The sequence below is a fragment of the Danio rerio genome, chromosome 24 (assembly GCF_052040795.2).
Source record: "Danio rerio strain M-AB ecotype USA chromosome 24, GRCz13ab, whole genome shotgun sequence".
Classification (NCBI taxonomy): domain Eukaryota; kingdom Metazoa; phylum Chordata; class Actinopteri; order Cypriniformes; family Danionidae; genus Danio; species Danio rerio.
This window is the reverse complement of record NC_141044.1, coordinates 21,450,334-21,477,079: the sequence shown is the minus strand read 5'-3', so window position 1 is coordinate 21,477,079 and position 26,746 is coordinate 21,450,334. Positions and strand designations below refer to the sequence as shown.

At 36.6% G+C, this 26,746-nt stretch overlaps 1 protein-coding gene across 3 annotated transcripts in view; it reads right to left on the bottom strand.

The window, feature by feature from the left end:
• Positions 1 to 26,746, bottom strand: part of tpk1 (thiamin pyrophosphokinase 1) — a 163,464-nt gene that overhangs the window by 58,004 nt on the left and 78,714 nt on the right. For 2 of the 3 annotated variants that reach the window (NM_001006074.1, XM_087308521.1), the window contains 4 exon segments: positions 4,598 to 4,709; positions 10,859 to 11,005; positions 22,306 to 22,401; positions 26,434 to 26,506. In NM_001006074.1, coding sequence (NP_001006074.1) covers positions 4,598 to 4,709; positions 10,859 to 11,005; positions 22,306 to 22,401; positions 26,434 to 26,506 — 428 coding nt within the window. 3 annotated transcript variants of the gene reach the window in all.

Below are 26,746 nucleotides of genomic sequence, written 5' to 3'. Positions count from 1 at the left end.
TATATTTGAAATTTTTTTTTTTATACAAATTTAATTGAAAAGAGTTTAAAAATGTTTCCGAGTTCTGTTTGGGTTCTTTTTTTCATAAAAAACGACTTAAAGGACTGAAAAAGGACTGATTTACAATTATACGCCTCCATTTTTTATATATTATAGTGCACTTTTGGTGCTTCACACCTTTTTATTGGTCATTTTTTGTTTCAAGAATATGGTCCAATATTTATAATAAAAGTTACTTTTCTCAACGATACGATAGCGAAAGATGACTTCTCTGATGCCAGATTGTATTTTCATGTACAACTGGATGTTGTACTCATGAAAAATATTGGTTAGCACTGGCCAAAATGATTAGCTGACGTCACGCGCAAGAAACATCCAATAGAGGATTCTGCTTGGTCATAAAGCTTTTTTCAATGTGTTGTTTTCATCATGATGGCATAGCAGTCAAAATAGGCCACTGAGCTCATGTATGGGACAAATTCTGAACCTTTGTCAGAAAGGGGTAGGTCTTTCAAATTTTATTTGTTCTCTCTGCAGGAAGCAGGTTTACTTGCTCCTTTGCTTGGTCCTGCCCCTGCCCCTGCTCCAATTGATGCCACACCCTACCTAGTCAGACTCCTGGCTGCATATAAATTCTTCCTTTGTCACATCCTGTTTTGTCAGATCCTGGAAAATCTGTAACATTATCATTAAAAATCTGACCTCTGTCTGTTAACTGACTACTCTGCTGTTTTGGTTTTTGGATTTGTTTGCTGAATGTAAATATTTGTACACAGTAAGCAGGAAGCTTGAAACCATTTTTTTGTACCTTTTTTATTGATTATTATTTTGTGGACAAGGGAGTTAGGTATTAAAGTGTATTTTATTTTATTTTATTTTGCTGCACATCGGGAAGTTAGAGGGAATTAGAATTTAGGTGTTGTTTTTGTTGTGTTGATTATTTTGGCCTGGTCAGCTTCTGAAGTTGAAAAAGACAAATTTTGTTTGAGACAATCATTGTGTAAATACAATCTCTTTATATATATTTTAAACAGAATTATATGTGCAGTCTTCCCTTTTATGTTGTGTTCTTACCCCTAGATGGGGCGTAACAGTCTCACATGCATAATACATTTAATACGTGCTTAGATGAACTTAAACATTTTGGAAAAAGATTATCATTGTAGTAATCTCACTAGGAAATGGTGTGTGCCATTCAAATGCAGCTGGGCGCTTGGATGTTAATAATCCTTTGTGCAGTGTAATAGTGTTTTGGATTTATGTGAGAACAAAGAAGCAACGGTGTTTGAGGCTCACGGTATGTTGTTTCCATGTACTAAACCCTTATTATTCAGCTATGCCTACGCATATAGATTTTCATTCTATGGCAGCTTTAAATAACAGGCAGATGTTTCACAACAAGAGGAACATCTGCACCTGTTCTACTATTCATGGTGGAGTCTTGTTATGTTCCGTTCAACAGTCCTTCAGCGGCTGTTGATGGCTGTTTTTTTAAATGTAGCAAATCCAATGACATGGGTAGTGACGATCAGTGTTGTGCTTGAAAAAAAGTAACCAGTTACAGTTCATTCAAAAACTCAATTACTTTATCCATTACTTTAAATGAATGCATTTTTATTAAAAGTAATTTTTGAGATACTTTTCCAAAAAACATTAATTTATTTATATTTTTTATTAATTTGCATTCTTACAACTAAAACACAAGACAGACTTAAGCAAAAAGCCATTTTTAAGTCAGACCAGCAGCACAAAAATAAAAAATATAACAAGGTGATAAACCAGCTGAATAATATATTTAGAAACAAAAAAACCAAAAACAAAAGTGGCTTCAGCATCATATAAGTTGTTGTATTAGCATGTCCTTTCACAGCTTGAGTATGAGAACTAGCAACAATATGCAATCAAAAACAAAAACTTTATGATATAAAAAATAATAATCTGAATTATCATTCGGAATCAATTTGGTGAAACTCAGCACCAAAAACGGCTATTATAGACAACCATACATTTTCTGCACTCTAAACAAAACAAAAACACAACAGCTGCTCAAAAATTAAGTTGATGAGCAATTTTCAAACTAACCACAAATTAAACATGCCATGTCAGCAACTTATAGAAAGGAAGTTGTGTATTGACCTTATTGTTCAATGCGGAAGTGCGCTCGTTTTTGTGATTGTTTTAGAACTTGTTTTAGAAATGACTAGGAATAATAAACCGCAGAAAACGGTCAACCTACTTGGTCTACAGACAAGTGTTTTCATGATTATACAGACAAAGCAGAATCATATAATAGGAACATGTCAGTTTGCAACATCAATCAATTTTTTTATGTCTAAAAACGAATGGAAGTGAATGAGAGCGGGTCAAAAAGTCTCGAGCCAAAAAGATTCAAATGGCTGTGCCTGCTCGTATGCGAAGAATAAGGTGAATATTCAAAGTGCACAATCTGCTGTTGTATAACAGCTATAAAATTATGTAAAATAATAAAAAATAAATCACAGCATTTTTCTGAGCAATACAACGCTATACATTCTAAATACCATGTTCTGAAATATAATAGAAATGTGTCACTGTGTCTACTAAACTAATCAAGTATAAGAAGTATAAACCAAGCTTAAGTGTACCTTGAGCACATTTGGCCTTTGCTTTCGCTTGACTTTTGTCCAGTCTGGGACCTTATACAGTGGTAGGTTGGCATCTGCCAATCCCACAATGCGTCCCCGCTGTAAACAGGAAGATGTGGACTAGACTGCAGCCAAAATTAATGTACTTACCAAGTAACAGACAAATGCATCATATTGTAACAATAACGGAATTACTATATTTAAAAAGTAATGTGTTACAGTATTAGGGCGACGCAGTGGCGCAGTAGGTAGTGATGTCGCTTCACAGCAAGAAGGTTGCATGGGTTTCCTCCGGGTGCTCCAGTTTTCCCCCACAGTCCAAAGACATGCGGTACAGGTGAATTGGGTAGGTTAAATTATCCATAGTGTATGAGTGTGAATGAGTGTGTTTGGATGTTTCCCAGGGATGGGTTGCGGCTGAAAGGGCATCTGCTGCGTAAAAACGTGCTGGATACGCTGGCGGTTTATTGCGCGGTGGCGACCCCGGATAAATAAAGGGACTAAGCCCAATATAAAATAAATGAATGAATGTTACAGTATTAGTTGCAGTCAAAAGTAATGCTGTTACTAGTAATGCATTATTGCCCAACACTTGTGACGAGACTCTAGGGCCAGCCAGTAATCAACAGTCTTTATTTAATATTTTAGTGATGGTACAAATTATTTGGAATCTCATCTGAGCTGGTACTAAGCAACCAGGTACTGTACACAGTGGAAAATCCCCAAAAGTCAGCCATACCAAACGGTACAATGCCGTACCATGCAGTAGAAAAGCACAAAAAAGAAGCCTTACATATAGAGCTAGTTTTGTGATGGAAAAACTTAAGCTTTTTGATTTTAAGCCAAGGTCAAATGTTACGGTCTGCAATATTTACAATCTTCTGGAAAGTTTGCTTCTGGCAGATACGTCAAGCCTTTGACACAATAAAGCTGAACTTCCCAGTCATGTATCTGTCACTTCGGCCCCAGCACAACAACACCGCCTGTGCCCTCTTCAGGATTTAACAGGAGGAGTGGAGCTTGCTTTTTCACCACAAACCCCAGCCTCTGCTGCAAACTTGCTGGAGATTATTCCCGTTGACAGCTCGCATTAGCAGATCAAAGGCAAACAGTTGGGCTACATTACTATTCCCTCTAATGTCTTCAGTCAGAGCCGTCGTTTGGCACACCTTTAACATTTAATGCACGTAGGAGGCGGCCCACTTTCACCCACTCAGAGCTACAACCCTTCAAAACCACTACAGAGACTAACAGCATGCTTTTAGATGGCCAAAGTTTGAATCGGCTCTAAAGAAAAAAGTCAAGTTGATACTTAGAGGGATAGTGTGTAGGTTATTTAAACCATCTGTTTGGCCGAACAATGGAGGACTGGAGTCGAAACCTGTTTGTAAACACTATTTACTGCAAAGAATTTGGGGATCTCGGTCGTGCAACAAATTATACACTTCACATTCAATATCACAAAAGCATAAAATCCTCTATTCTCCTTCATATAATAGTACAAACTGTCCACCGTTAAAGTGAAGATGGATTGCAAGGTGCAGTACATCCAGTACACAGCACAAAACCAATGTCCCCAACACGTTTTTTTTCTTGTTTGTTTCTTTTCTTTTGTTTAATCTGTGAGAGGCAACCTCTCAATGGGTCATCTCTAGAGGAAATAGCGTTTTTATGAAAACAAAATGAGCAATTCGAAAGCAAACACCATTGAGAGACTAAAATCCACTGATGTAAATGTGAGCTCTTTCTAAATCTAGGCCTGACAAACTGCATCAGCTGTAGCATCAGTGAGAGTTTGCTGGAGATTTGAGCTGTCGGGGGTAATGAATGTCTCCTATCTAGGACAGGGCCATGTAAATGGAGCACAGAGGATGGCACAGGCTGGGAGACGGTCCTCTGGGATGGCCGTGTGTGTGTTTTGAGGTGTGTGTGAGTGGGTGGATAGACCCGTGGCCTGAAGGCGTGCAACTCACCTAAGTTCCATTTAAGCCCAGAAGTGGTGGTAAGACAGGGAGAGCCCACAGGAACCAGACTGCACCATTTACCCTCCATGCCAGTGTTCACATTCAGCTGGTGATGTCTGCCCTAAACGTGTGAAGAAAAAAGTGCAGGAGAAGGTTATTGAATGTGACTGACACTCAGTCTGAAGAACTTTTTTCTTTGTACGACCAGGCGTAGCCATTGGAAATTTATTGGCTCAAGACTTCAGGTTTCATTCACTTTCATTAATTTTCAGAGATAAAAATAGCTTGTAATGTTGCTTGATGTTGGAAACTGGCATTTTCTTGTTTTATTATTTTATGTATGGCCACAAATACACTTGTTTCAAGACAAAATAGTTTGACCGTTTACTGCTGTTACTGCAAATAGGATGTCCAATCCTATTCTCAGAAAGCTTTTGTCCTTCACAATTTAGCTCCTTCTTTGTAACATTTACTTTTTGAAATCGCAGCGATTCAAAACATTATGCCCCCCGGTCAAGTGTGCGGTATCTTCTGTGCGCTTTCAAAGCAGTCACCAAGGCATGGATTCTACAAGACCCTTGAGGCTGTCCTGTGGTATCTGGTGGAACTAATAGTCTTAATTCTATCAGGAGCAGACCCAGAAGGTACTTCGGTTTTTAGCTAAAGCCATGTGGATCAAACTTTTTCATTAAAAACATCCAACAGACCCTTAATTGTATTACTGGCATGAATATTATGTTCCTCAAACCATTACTGATAAACTAATCAGCAGACCTCTTCTACCAGAGAAGACAAGTTTTCAACAGTGTTATGTGTTGAGCATGTGTCAAAGTTAAGACCAACCAAATGACTAAACCTATAGTTTCCCATAATTTAATTCTTAATTACCCAGAGCACTGTATGTCTTGTCCACATCTTGACCAGCTTGTCAATAGCCTACAATGCATTCTGATTCCATTGCTTCCCCTTGTAAACAGTACACTTGTACACAGAAATCTATGTAATTTTACAGAAAATGCAATGTGATCTCATGGCAATATGTAACTTTTTGATTTAGGGGCTTATTCAAGAGTTCACACTTAGCTGATGATTGATTATAAAGCCTGTTTGGCATGCTGTCCTGGGATAGAGCTCTGAGATCATAAGATCTTCGAGCCTGGGTTTCCCTCCTGTTTTCAAGGTGAGAGAGAAGGTTGATCTCAGGTAGATCTCGAGATCTGAGATCGAGATAGTGATTGCTCTTAAGAGATAACTTACTTACTAGGTGCATGTCTATGGTGCCAATTTGGATTAATCAATTAATTTAAGTTGTCGGTTTTTGGATGGTGGGAAGAAACCGGCGAACCCGAGGGAATACAGGGAGAATGTGTAAACTCCGCACAGAAACGTTGGCTGGATTGGTAAGGACTAGAACCAGAGACAGCTGCAAGCAATCATAAGCGTGTGATCCTCTTGAAATTAGTTTATAAATAAACTTCACTTTGTTTGAATTCATACAATCTCATTCGTGCAATTTAGTACGATTTGCTCACCCTAATGATGCTTGTGTTTAAATGTAGGGTTGGGTGCCACGTCTTCTTTTTAAAATCGTACATTTTCATACGTCTGAACTCTGAATTGAATAGTTACTTTTTCTTGTGAGATCAGGCTGGAAAATGACACTCTTTAAACCAGGAAACCTTTTTCCACTGCTCCAAGTTCAAGTTCCAACACATGTATGTCAGTGCACTTTCGAGGGTGAAGACAGGTCATCATAGACCCCCTGACTGGTCTACTATTACACAGATCTACACTCACTGGTCACTTTATTAGATACACCTTACTAGGACCGGTTTGGACCCCTGTTTGCCTTTAGAACTGCCTTAATCCTTTATGGCATAGATTCAACAAGGCACTGGAAATATTCCTCATTTTGGTCCATATTGTTAAGTCCCATGTGGAACCTGTTTGTTTTTTGTGTCTTTGCGATTTGCAGAGCCTGCATGATTGCAGATTGGTGGGTGGGTCATCTCACCTGAGACCCATTGTGTGGTGCCTATAAAGAGTCTGGCATTCTTTCTGAGAGGGAGCTCGATTAGCCGAACGTCCCTGCCTGCCGTTCTTGACTTATTTTAGTTTGATTTAGATCATGAGCTCAGTTCACTACCATTCACATGCTTTTCACTACTGACTTCCATTTATACTGTCTTTGATTGGTTTAAATAGTTTTGTTAGTTATGTTTTTGTTAATAAATCATTTCTCTTTTCAATTTACCTGGTCTGTATTGTCTCTGTAATGTTGCAACTTTGAGCCGGTTGTAAAAATATTGATATGAGAGCATCACTCAGTTGCTGTAGATTTGTCTGCTGCACATGCATGATGCGAAATTCCACCACATCCCAAAGGTGCTCTATTGGATTGAGATTTGGTGACTGTGGAGGATATTGGAGTACAGTGAATTGGATATTGTCATGTTCAAAAAATCAGTCTGAGATGATTCATGCTTTATAACAAGGCGCATTATCCTGCTGGAAGTAGCCATCAGAAGATGGGTATGCAGTGGTCATAAAGGGATGGACATGGTAAGCAACAATACTCAGTTGGCTGTGACATTGACACAATGCTCAGTCGGTATTAATGGGCCTAAAATGTGCCAAGACATATATCCCCACACAATTACACCACCACAGCTAGCCTGAATCTTTGAGACAAGGCAGGATGGCAAATTCTGACCCTACCATCTGAATGTCGCAGCAGAAATCGAGACTCATCAGACCAGGCAATGCTTTTTCAATCTTCTATTGTCCAATTTTGGTGAGCCTGTACAAACTGTAGCCTCAGTTTACTTGTTCGTAACTGACAGGAGTGGCAACCTGTGTGGTCTTCTGCTGCTGTAGCTCATCTGCCTCAAGCTTTGGCATGTTGTGCATTCAGAGATGCTCTTCTGCATACCTCAGTTGTAACAAGTGATTATTTGAGTTACAGTTGCCTTTCTATCAGCTGGAACCAGTATGGCCATTCTCCTCTGATTAATGGCATCAACAAGGCATTTGTGCGCACAGAGCTGCCGCTCACTGAAAATTTTTCTTTTTTTTCAGATCATTCTCTATAAACCCTAGAGAAGGCTGTGTGTGAGAGTCCCATTAAATCAGCAGTTTCTGAAATACTCAGATCAGCCCGTCTGGTACCAACAACCATGCCATGTTCAAAGTCACTTAAATCACCTTTATTCACCTTTATTATGATACTCTGTTTAAACTGCAGCAGATCGTCTTGACCTAAATGCATTGAGTTGCTGCCATGTGATTGACTGATTAAAAATTTCCGTTAATGAGCAGTTGGACAGGTGTACCTAATAAAGTGACTGGTGAGCGTATATGCAGGGGAGTGAGACATTTCTCCCATTACCATCATGAATTTTTTTGTGGCCTCTATCACAGTTGACCTTCTGGTTGCTCAGACCTGACAGGATATCCTTGTGCATTAGTAAATCTACTCTACCCAACAACCAGCCACTAATTGTAATGTTTGTTTCTTTGAGTAGGGTGCATGTGTGCTGTTGTATCTGCACTTCTGCAAGTTTCTGATAAGTATAAAGACAGAGACTCCAAATAAACAGACATATGATCCTCAACTGCAGCAGCACTAACGAAATCAACTATCAGATGAGTTAAAAAAAACATTTAAAAACATTCTCACCAGCAAAGATGTTGGCAACTTTGCAATGCAGTTCTCACTTAGAAATAAAAAGTGTAATTTAACATTGTGATCATTTCAATTATCACATTTCTAAAATCATTCTGTAAGGTCTATACACACACACACACACACACTCACTTGAAAGTAGCAGTGTTAATTTACTGACACTTAAAATTGGCAGGATGTTTTAAGAACTACTCTGTAAATCATAATTACCACCTTTTACATTCAGCAAAGTACTATATATATGAATGGAGATGTTTTATGTTAATGAAAAAAAAATGAGTTGTGCAAACTTCAGAGTATTCAGAACTAATTCTGATCTGTCTGTGCAAAGCCAGAAACAGCAGCAAATGAGAAGAGATAGAGCTGAATTCATGTTTTATAAGTCTTCTTTATGAGGCGCAGAAGCAGTCAAGGACATCTTTATATAGACTGAGATGCATTCATTTCAATTTCTGGACCATTACAACAGCTGATAGATTAAGAGTCTCAAAATCATCTCGATGTCTTAAATTCTCTATGAGCCTCAGAGGTTGATTAAATGTTCTCATCCGGAATGCAAAGTAATGCAGCCGAAGCAATTCTGCAAGATTTTCTTATTAGTTGAACAAGATCACAATGTCTTTTCTCTGCAGGTCTGCCGAAGACAAGGGTTTCTATGAGCAATATGGAGATTCTGTGCAAATATAAGCTTATAACATACACACATGCATTTGGGAACACATGGTACTATAGCATGAAAACATTCACAATATTTGATATTTTTTAACAGTAAATCTTACAATGTTCACAATCAACAATGAAGAGAGAGCATGCATAGATGAAAAAGTACATTAAGATATTGGAATATTCTAAAATAAATGAATGAATAATCAAATGAGCAAACAAATGAAACACAAAGCAAACTGACGTTTGAAGATTTTTTATGCAATGCTACATCAACAAACAAAATAATAAATGACTAAATGAACAAAAAACGTAATGTAGTTGTAGTTAATGTAATGTAATTAACAATTAAATGAACAGATTAACAAGCAACTAATAACAAGCAAATTAATACATTTATTAAGATTGTCTCTATAATTATGGGAGTTTTCCAGGAGAAATAACAAAACAGGAGATGGGGTCTGAAATACTGGAGACTTCCAGGAAAAATATGCTTATAAAATACGATTAAAAAATATGCTTTGCGCCCTGGCACATGGTCTAACAGGGTCGTGCTTGTTCTCTTAATGAGTTATGGGTGCGTTTTAAGCATAACGTGCATTAAACCAATCAGAGACTCATTTCCCATTACCTTTAAGAGCCAGTTGTGTCGTGCCATGGCGCATTTGCTATTTACATGGTGGACTTTGTAAGAGGAAAAACTGAATGCTTGACTAGCAAGAAAACAGTTGAACAGACCATCTGCGCGAGGATAAAGAATGAGCCTCCTCCATTCTGCCTGTTTACTTTCTCTTTACTTTACTTTACTTTACTACTTTACGTTCATGGATAAGGAAGGAGTTGTACGCACTCCGCTGAAGACATCCATTAGCCTACGTATTTAATTTAGTTTGTTAAGCACACAGATTTGTTTCAAAACTACTTCTAAACTCAGGTTCTAATTTCCAGCAAACAAATAAATGAACAATAATAATGTGGTCAAGTGTGGTCAACAAACTGAATTATATCCAAACACACATCCTATTCTTATGCTCCATATGGTGATGCATCTCCAAAACCCAACAGGTGGATAAATCTACACTTGTTTGTATTATTTTATTAAAACAAATATAAATATGCATATAATAAATAACTGCTAATAATAATAATGACATTATACAAGCGCAAATTGTCATGAACAAACTGAAATAACCACCCTCAGATGAGGCATGGAAGTAGTGGTGTTTATATTAATGTAGAAAATAATAATTTTTGTAACATTTTAATCCTTTATGTTTTTTCATAGGTATAGATATTTGTGTGTTGCTGTACATCCTGTGTGTATTAAGCATGTGTAAATGTTTGGACCCATAGGCGCATAACTAACGTGCTCTGTGCTGGACTTTAGACCAGCTTTTAGTCGGTCAATAGTGCTGCCTTTTTCAGTTCCTCAAAATAGCAACACCAACAATGCACCTTAACACGCCTGCATTTCAGACAAGCACACCTATGAGTTCACAGAGTGGTGCAAATTGATTTGATTTTTAAATATAGTGGGGCAAAACGTGAAAATTACTTTTGCGCTGGTCAGAAAATAGCAACAAATCACGCCAAGCACGTCTTGCGCCTTTTTGTGCTGGGTGTATGATAGGGCCAAATGCATTTGTAAAGGCATGGTACAATCTCTTGAAAACATTTAACAATCTTTAATATATTTTTTACAGTAATTCAGAGTTGTGACCTTTTCAATGTGCACAAACAAGAATCAGCACAGAAGAGGCACTAAAGTGTCTCTGCATTTGTTAATTGCTTAATATCACAATTGATCATTAAGTGCAGCAATCAGGATGCCAAAAGCTCAAGAGTGCAAACATTGATTAACACATGCAAATGACTGAATGAGTAAGTGTACGTGTGTGACAGAGAGAGACAGAGGTGTTTACCTCTTTAAGGAGGAAGGCCAGAGAAGAGTCTTGTATAACCACAACTGGCATATCGGTCATCTTTTGTGCATGAAACAAGGTCTCCACTGTAGCCATGGTTTGATCAAAACGGCCTCCTAAACCTCCCAGTGTTACGATGCTGTCTATCTGCAGAGAGATGAGATAAGAACCAAATAAATTAGCTAATGAACAAACAAATTAACTGATGAATGAGTGATGTTGTTAAGTGCCGTTGCACGAACAAATGAACAAACAAATTGATGGACAGATGAATGTGCTAACAAATGAGTGATTATACAAAGACAAAAAAGCACATTGAAGAGAGAGTTCACCCAAAAATGAACATGTAATTACTATTTACTCACACTCAAGTGCTTCTAAACTATGAGTTTATTTCATCTGTTGAACACAACAGAAATATTTATGAAGGATGTTGGAAACAGGAGGTCAATGACTTCTTCAAGCCTTTTTGTGTACAACATAGAAAGGAACTCAGGTTTGGAACAAGTGGAGGATGAGTAATTGCTAACAGAACCTTCATTTGGGGTGAACCACCCATTTAATAATCTTTTATGTAATTCCATGAGCGATGAACAAACAAATTAACACACACACACCAGTAGAGCAGTGTTATATGCAGATGTTTGTAAATTGCACAAACAAATGAATGAATAATTTCAGATGAATGATTAAACAAGCAAACAAATGAGTGACTTTGGGAGCAAAAGGCTAGATTAAGATGGATGAATAAATCAATGAATGAAGGAATGAACAACAATTGCATAATAAACAAAGAAAAAAACTAGACAAACAAATAAATGAACAGACAAATAAAAATACAATTGTAGGAGCAACAAAATCAATGAACATTGTGTAACTTTAGAATTAATCTTTTAATGAACAAATAACAGAATACACGATTGAACAAACACACAAGCAAATAAATGAACTGATAAATGTGCAAATGAATGAGAGTTAAAAAGTACATGATGATATTCTGTATCAGCTACTCGCTTATTACCTGCCTAGTATTGCAATATTAACTGTTTATTCTGAATCTGATTTTTTTTTGCATAGCTGTTCACATTGTTGTTGAAAATATGGCCAGAATCAAATTTCCAGTGTGAACAGATCATGATGCTAAATTGGGGTGTGTAACTGTGTAACCGACATAACTCGCGGCCGAACTATCATAGTATGATGCAACGTTTGAGAAAAGAATGATGTAGTGACATGTGTTTCCCCAAAACCTCATAGTTTTTCTGTAGCAGGATCCATTGTTTGATCCACATTAGTTATAACGTAAAACGGCCACAATGATGCTCTAAACAGGGTGGAGTTACTACTCATAATTTCTTTAATTTCTAAAAAAAATCCAATATTAGTTTTGGTAAAACCAAGTACTCGTTTTCTATAATAATTGAAATATACAGTTGAAGTCAGAATTATTAGCCCACCTAAGATTTTTTTTTCTTTTATATATTTCCCAAATTAAGTTGATTTTGATTGGGTCCCAAATGACAAAATTATTAGCCCCTTTAAGCTTTATATTTTTTCGATAGTCTACCCTCCTGAGACGTAAAGAATTTTTTTTATTCTTTTTTCCTGTGATTTCCTACATCCTTTGGGTTAAAAAAAATTATAATTTAGAGTTTTTATGTTTTGTTTTTATTTTTAATTTTACAGCATGTCCTCTGTAGTGGACCACAGGACCATTTTAGCTTGAAACAACAACAAAACTGTACAGGATATGGCTGATATTGTCATTCTCTAATTGTCTGGTTGTAATTCAGAGTCTCCCTCAACTATCTTATGAAGAATCTTCTCTGCTTTAGTTCTGCCCCCTACAACATGCAGGCATTAATTACATTAAGATGCTCCTGGTGTCCACTATAGTGGACATTTAAAAAAGGATGATATTTTGAAATACCAACATAATTCCTAATTCTGCTACTGCTAATGTATATTGCGACATTTGAAACCTAAAATAAGTCTCTTGTGATTGAAAACACTGATTATTTGTGATTTGTGACATGCGCAGTGCGTGTCTTTCTGGCATCATCAAGGGTAAATGAGCAGCCACAGACAGAACTGAGAAAGTGGAGCTGGTTCATTTTATATTGACATCATTTTTTATATCGTAGTCTTTCATATTTGGTTCTGTTATTGTATTAATTATTTAGGTGAAAAGCTAATTTGTATATTTATATTAAAACTAACTGAACAATATTTTTTAAAAGGTTAATGGTTAATGATTGGTTAACAAGCACCAGTTTTGCATTCAATTTTTTTTTCAAAAGGAACAACCAAGCAACCTGCATGTTTGCAGCACAGAATGATGACGCATGTCGATCGAATTTGACATGAAATCACATGAAGTCACATGAAATCCTACATAACCGTTTACACTGTGGTCAGATTGCAAAACATCAGATCTGATTTTTACATGAAAAAGTGGCACAAATCTGAATTGAAAAGATCAGGTTTCATGTTGTTTGGGTTGTTCACACTGTCAAGACGAAAACAGATCTGAGACACATGTGGACAAAAAAATCAGATTTGAGACACATTTGTCTGTAGTGTGAACGTAGCCTTTTTTTACATCCCTAATCCTACCCAACTACTACCTATAACTAATAATAAGCAGCTAATTAGTAGTTTATTGAGCTAGAAGTCTTAGTTAATAGTTTGTTATTAGCATGAATTGTTCATTAAAAATAAATTGTGACTGGTATTACACAGTTCTAATATTTTTAAATAAATGAATAATCAAATGAATGGACATATAAATCACAGAGCAAAATGATGTATTTTGTTTTTATGTAGTGCTGCATTTAACAAACTAAATACCAAAAGTATCGAATGAACAGAAAACAAAAATGTAGCTGTGGAGTGAAAAAGAATATAAATATTATGGAACTGTAGAATAAATATTTAATGCAAAGGACAAACTAATTATGAAAAAATGAATCAACTAAATGATGAGAATAAGCAAACAAGCAAATTAATGAGTGATTGTGGGGGAAAATAGATTAAAACACATTTATGTAAACTCAAGTGAAATATTCTTATAATAAAACAAATTAATGAATAAATCAACAATAAAGCGTTGATTAGTGGTTTAAAACCGTTTTTACGCAAACAGATGAGCAGAAAAATGTGGGAAAAAAGCAAAAGAATGAGTGGGATTACTAAAATAGACTGCGATTACTTTATGTAACGGCATAAAAAAAAAGGTACACCTTACTACTTCTGCACTCAAAAAATATATTTATTTACTCGTTCAAACTACCTAACTAAAATGAGCTGAAACACCACAATTCTTTAGTGTTCATTGAGACAACTTAATTTTTTTTATGTTCAATCCACATCAATTTGTTAAAAGTGTCAAGTTAACTTAATTGATTTTTGCTGGGACAACATGAATGAATTGTGTGCAACCCTGCATTTTTTACAGCGTGGGTTGGTTTCCCTTTTGCCTTCAGAACTGCCTTAATCCTTGGTGGAATATATTCAACAAGGCACTGAAAATATTACTCAGAATTGAGGTCAATATTGACATGATAGCATCATGTAGTTGCTGCAGATTTGTTGGCTGCATATCCATGATGTGAATCTCCCATTCCACCATGTCCCAATTGAGATCTGGTGATTGTGGATTATCTACGAAACCAGTCTGAGATGATTCGCACTTTATGACATGGTGCGTTATCCTACAGTGTGGTCCTAAAGGGGTGGAGGCATAGTCATGATGATCAATTGATAATAATGGGCTCAAAGTGTGCCAAGACAATATGCCAACCAGCGTTACACCACCGCCACCAGCCTGAATTATTGATATGAAGCAGGATGGATCCATGCTTTCAGGATGTTGATGCTAAAATCTAACCCTACCATCCAAATGTCAAAGCAGAAATTGAGACTCATCAGACCAGGCAACATTTTTCCAATCTTTTATTGTCCAATTTTGGTGAGCCTGTGTGAATTGTAGCCTCAGTTTCTTGTTCGTAGCTGACAGGAGTGGCACACAGTGTTGTCTTCTGCTCCTGTTGCCCATCTACCTCAAGGTTGGACATGTTGTGCATTCAGAGATGGTCTTCTGTATACCTCGGTTGTAACGAGTGGTTATTTGAGCTACTGTTGCCTCAGCTGGAACCAGTCTGGCCATTCTCCTCTGACCTCTGGCATCAACAAGGCATTTGCACACACAGAACTGTCGCTCACTGGATATTTTCTCTTTTACGGACCATTCTCTGCAAACTCTAAAAATGGTTGCGCGTGAAAATCTCAGTAGATCAACAGTCTTATACCAGATTGTCTGGCACCAACAACCATGCCACGTTCAAAGTTACTTAAATCACTTTTCTTCCTCAAAAAATTGAAAGATCCATATACACAAATAACTCAATGTTTCTTTTTAAAACAACGCAGTGAACGAAGATAATCTATGCAGCTCTACATTAAATGTAGCACTATTAAACAAATAAATGAATGAATGAATAAATTGAGAAACGAATGAGCGATTGTAAGTCGTATATTCTGCAAGTCAAGGATAAACGTTCTAAAAGTGCCGTTGCAAAGTTGCACCGTAGCTGTTTCCTTCCCGCTGCAGCCAAAAATTATGTCCGTCTTCCCCAAACAACAGAGTCATACATTATGGAAAGTATTCCGAGGGAACAGAGCGGACTGGAAAACGTTGACTTGGCAGAATGTCTTTGATATTTGCTCCCGGGACCATTTGTCTGACTGCTGCAATGTACCCATCACTGTGTGAGATCCAACAACTCTACAGTATGTGACGAAAAAAAAAAAAAAACTCTTTAAAATGCACAGAGGGTAATCAACACTTCACCGCCAGCCCCCACTTGCTCGTTTAAATAGCGGGACTTATAAGACATCTGACACATAAATTGTTCATGTTACAGTGCCTCTGTAATTATGTGGACTGATTGTAAAACTTTTTGAAAAAGTGAAGCAGAAATGATGATATGTTCACAACTTCTACTCGAGACTGAGGTCACATTCACATTACCTGCAAAATGTCTAATACGCCAGTTTTTCACTTTTTCTTATGATGACAGCACAAACTTTGCATTTTAACGAAGCACAACTCGGAGGCACCAGATGGAAAGTCATTTTTTTGTAATTATTGGCATAACATATTGGCATTACGTCTGGTCCATTTTGCAATTTATTCTGGCCAAGAACTTTGAAAGTAGATACCAAGAACTTGTATAGCAACCAACCAACATTTTGGTCTTGCAAATTTATATTTTGCTTGCAACAATGCATTATGTTGCCATCATGCACCTTTGAATCCTTCCTTTCATGTAGTGTGCAATATAATTCATTCATTCATTTTCTTTTCGGCTTAGTCCCTTTAATAATCAGGGGTCGCCACAGGGGAATGAACCGCCAACTTATTCGGCATATGTTTTATGCAGCGGATGCCCTTGCACCTGCAATCCATCACTGGGAAACATCCATACACACTCATACAGTCTATTTTAACATACTCAATTCACCTGTACCATGTCTATGGACTTGTGGGGCAAACCGGAGCATCTGGAGGAAAACCACACGAACACAGGGAAACTGTAGAAATAAAACGAATCCCTAATTACTTTTTATTTCATTTTCAATTTTTTGTTTTGAGCACAATAGAAGATATTTAAAAAAAGCTAAAAACCAGTAAGAATTGACATTCACAGTTGGAAAAAATATTGTGGATGTCAATGGTTAAAATTTTCCAACTTTCCTTAAAATATGTTCTAATATGTTCAACAGAAGAAAGTCAGTCCAACAGGTTTGTGAAAAGTAAAGATGACAGAATTTTCAGTTTTGGGTGAACTATCTCTTTGATTCTTGCATACAGTATTGTAACCAATTTAACCAATTCGCATTAGGCAGCCTAAAGTCTTCATTGGCTATTCACAGACAAAGCGTACTTTAAAGCTTAAACACTGCAGTTCTAGTTTTGGACATTGGGTTGTGTTTTTTTTGTGTGTGTGTCAAGAAGATGCTGTTCTCTGAGCTGCAAAAGCAAATCTACTATGCTCGCAATTACAAAGGATAAGAACATGAGGTTGAAATACAAAAACACTTTTATTTTGTGCTTACAATTACTGAGAAAGTAAGCCTCTGGACTAAAATTCAAATAAGGTTATGGCCATTTCGGCCTCGTTTACACCCGGTATTAAGACATTTAGATATCATAATTGTAGATCTGGTCACAAGTTACATTAAATACAAAATTGTTTTGAGCTCATCTACTTTCATCCACTTTCAGAGGTAGTCAAAAAACATTGTTCATATGCATCTGAACAGTCACAAAACACTCACTCACTGGCCTCTTTCTTAAACATGCTTGGTTATGTAATTTGTTTTTATAAGTTATTTTATTCAAGTGTAAAAATCGTAAACTTGGTTTAAGTCCAAAAACATTTTTTAAAGTCACAGCAAAGTGCATATTTTGTGCCTATTAAAACAATAAATAAATAAATATAGAAAAGTGCAGCTCATTCAGCTCATCAGCTGTTTTCTTCAGATGTCATGTACCATGTATTTATGTAGCGTAAGGCCATAGACCCAAAGAACTTCATCAATCATTAGGAGGGTCTCTTCACCACCACTAGTATGCAGCAACTACTTGCAAAAGGCCATGACAGCCACCAGAGCGTTTACCACACACCAGCTATAGGTGGAGTGGAGAGACAGTTATAGAGCCAATTCGGTGGATAGAGATGATTGGGAGATCAGGATGGGTAAGGGCCATTGGAAAGAATTTGGCCAGAACACCAGGATTACACCCTTACTCTTTACGAGAAGTGCCATGGGATTTTTAATGACCACAGAGAGTCAGAACCTGAAAGATGCCGCTCACTGACAGTATAGTGTCCCCTTCATTATATTGGGTTATTAGGAGTCACACAGACCACAGGCTTAGTGCACCTCCTGGCCTCACTAACAGCACTTTCTACAGCAACCTAGTTTTTCATGTGGTCTCCCATCCAGGTACTGACCAGGCTTAGACCTGCTTAGCTTCAGTGAGTAACCGTTCTTGGGCTGCAAGGTGATATGACTGTGGCTGTTGTATGTACAGTAGCAGGCCAAAAGTTGTACTGACTTCAAACTGAAGTTAGACCATTCAGATTTTGCTTAATTTGCGAAAAGATATGGTTTCATTTAGCTCATTAAAAACTGCTCATGCTGCATTTATTCTGCATCTTTGCTTTGATCATGAGTAAAATGCAGTGGTTCCCTCTAATTTCAAAAGGAAAGAGCCCAGGTAAAGACTTTGTTTATGTAAAGAGATTTATTTTTTTGTGTGTACCATTTACATTCTGTAAAAAAAACTCCAATAAAAATAGATAAATAGAAAAATAAATAGAAAACTCTAATAAAAAAAAAATCAACAAAAAAAATAAATAAATAAATTTGAAACAAAATCATGAAGGAATCACAAAAAAAAAAAAAAAAATCCCAATTTTACATTTTTTACAACTTTATGTTCAATCCACTTAAATTAATAAAATTATAAATAATAAGTTAACTTAATTCCTTCATGTTGTCCCAACACAAATCGATTGTGTGAACCTAGCATTTTTTACAGTACAGGTAGTCTTAAGCTAACCATAAACTTTTAGGAACTCATATATACTTAGCTTTTTTACTGTTCAAAATAAGTGCAAGGTATTTATTGATTGTACGAAATGTAATTAGCTTGAGCTTATTTAGCTAAATCAGATTAGACAGTTAAGAAAAAGCCTAAGTGCATGTACACCAGCATATGTACCAGCGTTGTCATTAGAAAAGGGTCCGAAAGTGGACACCGGATGGCAAGTGTACATGCAATGCGTCTCCCTAGTCTATTTGTGATCTAATCTACCCAAACTCTTCTTTACTGTAAAACCAGGTGTAAACAAGACCACAGTTTACAGCACAGTAGGCTCTCAAAACGAGCCATTTAGAGCAACTCCATCCTTGAATCAACCATTTCAGACTTCAATGCATATTATGAGAAAACTAAAGTGCTTTTTGACCTTGGGTGGATGTGAACCTATTGTAAAACAAAATGAGCAACCTTTAAAATACACATAACACAGGCACTTGGCTGTTCAGTTTAGTTATATTCTCTCCAGCAGATTAGACTGAATCCCTTAAAACAAGACGATAAATAAATATTTCAGTCCCAGTCTTGTTTTAGACAAAGAAGAGCTGACACAAAATCAAATTACCTCACTCGTTGCCTCTGTGACCCTTCAGCACTAAAGCTTATTCACATTTGGAAGGGTTACTTGTATTGTGCGAGAGCGTAGAGACACAAAAGGTAGCAATGGGATACAGCGGTGAATATAAACACAATGGGAAGAAGCACGAAGGCCGTAGTATGCATATAGATAGAGCTGGAGGCCTGTATATTGGTAAAACTCTGGAGTGTCTGTGACGGTGATGGGCATCTCTGTGAGGACCAACAGACAGCCTGACAAGCCTGAAGCTCAGACTGGGGTTTAGAGGAGGAGCAGACAGACACACACACACACACACACACACACACACACACACACACACACACACAATATCCATACAAAATCTCTCTGACAGCTCCTGGAGGATGTGAATTCACACTGAAGCTGAGGTGTGAGCTCACCTTTTATGTTTGACAGGTTAAAAAAAAAGTAGAAGAAGTGAGTGAAAATGCAAAGCACAATCCTTCCAAATATGAGTTTCCAGTATTCCCTGTGTTGTAATGTACATATCAATATCTAGATGTTGCTTTATAGTACTCATACAGTATTCCAGTATTCCTGCATCTGTATGCTAGAGTAAAAGCTCTTTGATATGGAGTCTCAAAAGGTCTCTTAAAAAAAAAAAAAAAAAAAAAAACTGGTAGTAAAGTGGATTTCAGATGTGTTTTTTGTGACCACTTGAGGTTGGAATTTTTAAACTTTTATTTTATGACTAAAACCTTTGAGGAAAAAAATACTTTATTGTATTGAACTGGCGCATGTTGTAGTGTGTCTTCACATCTTAAAAGTATATAGTTTAAAGCTGTGCTTGCAGAAAATTTAATAGAAAATACAAGGTCACTTAAATGAAAGTGCACTTTCTGAAGTGTTTCCTAAACACAATTAAAAGTATAGTTTACCCTAAAAAAGGCATTTATTTTTATTTATATTTCTTTTGCTGAGACTGTCATGAATTAGAGAGCCCACACTAAACACTGTTCGCTGAGAAAGTGGATTAAAAGTGATACTGTTGTAAATAATGTTCAGATTCGTAAAGCCAGTGAAAGGTATTAGTTTTGTTTGGCCTGAATCTGTTTTTTCAACTCTAAAAATTCTAGTAATGATTGATTTGCCATTTATGAATCTCCAATGACCACAGTTTAGTTAAAAACTTCTTTAATCTTTAACTGAGCTAAAAAAAGTTACCTACATCTTGAATGGCTGGAGGTTGGGTAAATTAAGTGCCAATTTGAATTTTGGGTGAACTATATCTTTCAGTTCTATTTTTATAATAATGACAGACTAATAGAATGAATTTAAAATACATTTAAAATAATTTATTTTTATACTTATTATAGCCATAACTACACTTAGTTGATACTAGTTGACTTGGGGATAGTTCACCCCAAAATAAAGATGTACTTTTTATTAAAGGGCCATGAAATTCCCCTCTTTCGGTTCAAGTCTACCTCAGAATTAAAAAAAAAAAAAGGCTCCGAGATGGGCGTGGAGGGAGAAGTGGGTGTTGCCGACAAAGCAGGGGAAAAAGAGGAAATCGAACAGCTGTTGTCAGTTGGCGCACAAAATGAGACACCGTGAGACCCATGATTTAATAGTTTACAAAGTTAAAAGAAATAAACAGTAAGCAATTTAATGTCCTGTTATTCGTAATTTCATATACACATAACCACAATTTGTTATATTAACATAAGGATAATCATGTTTATATAAATACTATAAATGAGGAGGACTTCTATCCTCCTCAATCCCCGGGTTTGAATGCAGACACAGTGGATAGCAGTGCAGCAGGTTTCTTGCCCTGTATCTTCCACCCATTAACCCTGCCAGTAATCTGGAGGATTTTAAACAGATAGTGAACACAGCAGCACAGACATAGGTCTTGTGTCTGAATGGTAACAAACTCAACTGATAAAAGACAATTCTCCAATTCTCGTACAGCTCTATCAACAAAATTGCTTGCTGCAAATCGTTTTGCTGTATCGGCCCTGACAGAATCGTGGGAAAAATCATGGAACAAACCCATGGATCATGGAGACAAACAGCCTTCATGAACTGCTAAATACTCGTGCACTGCCTCATCTGGTCATTGGGTCTCACAGCTTGGCAGTTCTGCCTTGCCTTTGGAAAACATGTGCTCTCATGAATAATAATAAGCAGGGTCTTCTCATAGGACAAGAAAATTCAGCAATGAATAATAATGAGAAACTGATGCGTCTTTACTCCACAAGCAGATTTGCGATACGGTAACGATTTTGATGCTGTCCCAAAAATTATTTTAAACCCGGTAGATAAACTTACCTGACAAAAGTTCAAAATTACCTTGTTTTCCCCACAATTAGAGCTGACAGGTGCTAATGTTGCCTTAACTAAAGCTCAAAACACACAAATCTGTTAAAATAAAAAAAGTACTCCAGGGTGTCTTGAACCTTTAAGTTATTTCAAACCTTTATGAGATTCTTTCTTCTGTTGAACACAAAAGAAGATATTTTAAAGAAAGCTGAAAACTTGTAAGCATTGACTTAATGTCCATTGTTGGAAAAACAAATGCTATTGGTCAATGGCTATAGGTTTCCAACATGTCAAAATATCTTAATTTGTGTTTACTGAAAGAAAATCATGTTTGAATCAAGTAAAGGGTGAGTAAATGACAACATAATTTTAAATTTTTGAACCAACTATTACTTTTAAAGGATGAGAATATATATCTATATATATATATATATATATATATATATATATATATATATATATATATATATATATATATATATAGCATACAGATGCAGGAATACTGTATATATATATCTCAGGCGATCAAACCTAAAGCATTTGTGGTTGGGTCACTAAAATTACACTAAATTGGACGTGCATGTGTAACAATTTTGCATTTACAGCATAAAATTCTATATTCTACTGATGGTTTCTCATCCTTTAAAAGTAATAGTTGGTTCAAAAATTGAAAATTATGTTGTCATTTACTCACCCTTTACTTGATTCAAACATGATTTTCTTTCAGTAAACACAAATTAAGATATTTTGACATGTTGGAAACCTATAGCCATTGACCAATAGTATTTGTTTTTCGAACAATGGAAGTCAATGCTTACAAGTTTTTAAAGTATAAGTTAAAGTATAAGAGAGTAAAATCCAGATAAACCGATATAAATAGATATATGCGGAGAAGAGATGAAGTCCAACCTGCAGTTTCTTTGCTTTGATCTCCTCCAACATAATGGCCAAACACTTAGTGAAGTCTGTCAGATCCTGGTCAGGCGTTTCGGTTAGCTTGCAGTTCTGGAACAAAGTAAGTAAAACTGAAAGACAGCTGACAGATAAAACAGACTTAAATTCATGCTCATAAACTCTAACAAAGTTTATATATGAATGTCTACAGTAAGTGTGAATTCTGTGATTGGTCAAAAATGATTACTTAATTTATATACAATCTGTACCAATCTCTAAGTGCATTTATAATCTCTAGAAATGTGATATCTGTTATGATTCTTGTAATGATTTTAAGCTGAAACACTAGTAAGTGAACACTGTATTCATACTTTCAGCTTTTAACATAGTTTTACATACAGTAGTTAGTCCAAAAGCATTTACTATGTTATGAAGCTTAATAGAAATACATTAGAATTGCCCAATGAAAGTTATACAAGCAAAACTGTTTTCAATATCTAGATGATATTTAATGTATGTATAATATTTATTGATATCTTGTGATATTTTTTACTTCACACAAACACTATGGCCCTTTTTCAGATTAGGTACTTGGAGAAAGATGTTAACTATAACTGATATCCATCATAATATACAGTGGTGTGAAAAGTAATTTGCCCCCTTACTGATTTCTTTTTGTTGCTGTTGTTGTAATTGTAATATTGCCACATTGGAGGTTTTTTTCGAGCATAAACCGCCTGTTTAATTTCATGCTATAGCATCTCATTTGGATTCAGGTCAGGAATTGTCTAGGGCATTCCAAAGTCTTCCTTTTGTTTTTCTTCAGCCATTACGAGGTAGATTTGCTGGTGTGCTTTGTGTCAGGGTGCCACTCCAGTCTTGTAAATTCTTGTTTTGGTGGTCCAGACACTAGTTCATGGGCAGGGCTTCTGTCTGCCCTGTAACTGTAGCTTCGTTGCTAAATGGCTAACATGGGTTTTATTGAGACAATAACTGTGTTTATGTGCTTTATGAAGGCTTAAAAACATTGTTGGTTCATTTGCAGCAATGTCTGAGTCTACTAGATCCTTTCAGATATGCACTCAGCTCAGTGAGCTTATAAACTCCTCCAACTTAACCTGGATGATGGAAGCTTTCAGCGTTGCTTCTGACTGATCTGACCCCAGTTTTATGAACTGTTGTCTATTCTTTTCTATGTCTATTCGCATCTTTGCACTGACTTAACATGTAACATCACTCGCGCTTGACATTTCTTCTGCTTCTGGTGTGAACGCAGCGTTACACTACCACTAAAACAGTTTACTGTTGGTATGATGCTCTTTGACTAAATGTGTTTTTATGTGTATGCCATACATACAATGGAACACACCTTCCAAAAAGCTAAACTTTTTGGAATTTTGCCGACCATCAAGATGTTTTCTGGCAAAATGTTTTTTTTTGCTAAGCAGTGGTTTTGACTTGGAACTGTCATGCAAACCATTTTTGCTCAGTCTCTTTTTATGGTGGAGTCATGAACACTTACCTTAACTAAGGCAAGGGAGGCCTGCAGTTCTTTAGATGCTGTTGTGGTTGTTTTGTGACCTCTTTTATGATTTGTTGCTGCTTTCTTGAGGTTATTTTGGTTGGCTGGTCACTCCTTGGTAGGCTCTTCATTGCTCCATCTTTTTGCCATTTGTAGATAATGACTCTCACTGTGGTTCACTAAGGCCCAAAGCCTTAGAAATGGTTTGATTACCTTTGCATATCTCAGTTTTTGAATTTGTTTTTGAATTTCTTTGAATCTCGGCATGATGTCTTGCTTTTGTGGATCGTTTGATCTACTTCACTTTGTTAGACAGGTCCTACTTAAGTCATTTCTTGGTTGCAAACAGGTGTGGGAGTAATCAGGCCTGGGTTTGGCTAAATTTAACTCAGGTACAGTTTTCTTTTACTTGACAATAAAGGCCTTAATTTAAAAAAACTGCATGGTGTTCTTTCTTGTGTTTTCTTTGACTAAAATGTAAATTTGTTTGATGATCTGAAAAATGTAATTGTGACAAACATGCAAAAAAAAAAAAAAATTAAAAAATCAGCAAGGGGCTAAAACTTTTTCACACCAGTATATCAGAATCCGATATAATCAGATAAAGTAAAAGAAAATGGTCTCTCCGAAAGTAAAAACTTCAGGTCCTTTAAAGTCAACAGACCAGTAAAAACAGCCTTTTCCGAACAAGCCCTTCCTGTCACCTTTCATCTGATCGCACTTTGTATTTTGTAAATGAGATCTCTTGCTGTGAGATTTCTTGGAGTGTCAGGAAGGCCAGAGGTGAAAGTTTCCGCTTATTTCCAGTCTCAGTTCCCTTGAATGCTTGCATATACAGGCTCGTCGCAGGTGACTTCTCAATCGCAGCAGGTACCACCAAAACCCACATCCAAACGTCAGCCGTTCTGCTGCGCCCTGATCTTCCCTTTATCCTCTACAGGGCATCACTTTGCTTTTTATCCCTTCTCAAACTCATTTAAATTCAGGCGTCATGGTCTGTCAAACTTTGGTTCCCCTAAGAAAGTCGCATGCACCGGCTTAGGAGTGACATAAAAATGTATGTATGCAGGATTATAACAATGCAAATAACCTCAGGTACTCATTACTTAGCAGATGGTTTTCATTCAAACTGACGTACTGTACACTAATTTCAGAGACAGTCCCACAGGAGAAGAGTGCGGGTAAGTGCTTTGCTCAAGGGCACAGCGCAGGGCTCACTGTAACACTTCACTTCACAGGTTCAGCAGCTTTGTTAAGAGCTTTAGCCACTAGACTGATAGCACACCACACTGCACCTTTCCAGAATGACAGGAAAGCAGTGGTGTGAATCTGTGAAATCTACATGACTTCGTGTGGTGAGTGGCTGGAAAGGACAGAATGTGAATCTCAATCAGAAAGGGTGTCTGCTCAAGATTATTTGCCATACAAATATTAGCTGGCATTTATAGGAGTTTGGAGAATAGACAGGTTTATATCAGTGCTTAAGAATGCAAGAGCAACTTTTTTTGTTGTACTAAAGTACAAAAAGTGCTGGACAATGGGACAATTGGACAATGGAATTTACATTTACAGTATATTACGATGAACTTTCTACTGTATGTGAACTAACATGCTAAATTATTATCATTAAATAGGTTGAAATAGAATATACATTGTAAAACCCAAAAAGTTAAAGTAACTCAAACTGTTTGAGGAATCCGATTGCAACAAACCACATAAGTTCATAAACTTATCCTAATGAGTACTGTGAACGTAATCCATCTGAGTAAATGAATCAAACTGAGCACAGTACAACCCAGTAAATGAAGAGAACTTAAACCAACTGAGTATTGTAAAACTCAATAAGTTAAGGCAACTCAAACAGTTTGAGGAAACCAATTGCTACAAACCATTTGAGTTAAAAAGCTAATCTATATGAGTACTGTGAACTTACTCCATTTAAGTTAAAGTAATAATATTTTTAATTAACTCATTACCTTCAATACTGAGTTCAAAACTCTTTTCAAATGAGTAGAATTAACTTTCAATTTTGAGTAAACTACCCTCATTTCATTTGATACAGTTTACTGTTGGGTTTTACAGAGTAAGAATCGTTTTTTCAAGAATTAAAGAATTAAGAATCTTAAACATCTACGTAAACTTGTCATTTCACATAAAATTTAACATTATATATACCGGAAAACAGATCTTTAGATTGTTCAAATATTCATTTAATTTTCTCCGCTTAGTCCCTTTATTAATCAGGGATTGCCACAGCGGAATGAACCGCCACCTTTTTCAGCCTATGTTTACACCACGGATACCCTTCCAGCTGCAACCCAGTACTGGGAAACATCCATACACAATCATTTACATCCATACACTACGAACAATTTAGTTTTTTCAATTCACCTAAACTGTGCTAACCAATGAGCCACCGTGTCGCCCCAATTAAAATATTCTTCAACGGTTATTTATGGAATTTAAAAGTGGAATTTGTATGGCATTACTACTGTATGAATTTTAAGACTTAAACTTCAAAGCCACACAATCTTAAAAATAAAATAGACATACAAGATAGAAATTAAAAAAATAAAGAGAGAGACAACATGCTAGACTCCCAAAAAAAACAGTAAACTCACCTTTCCCGCATAAAACGCCTTGACCTCTGGCAGGATCGAATCAAAGTCTCCATTTATGTAGTCTGGAAGAAAACTTCAAGTGGAGAAAGAAAGAAAGACAAAGATAAAAACTGATGTGAGACAGAGAGCAATGGGAGGGGCTGATGGGCAAAAAGAGCACAATTTGTGCAGCCATCAGATCCTTTATTCATGTGAAATGAAGGTACGTCTCTGACACGGGCCATGGAAAGCTTCAGTGACAGGACCCCACCAGAGCCATTCAACGCCTGCCAGTCACGCCACTATCTGTCCCGTGACATGACAAAAGCAACAC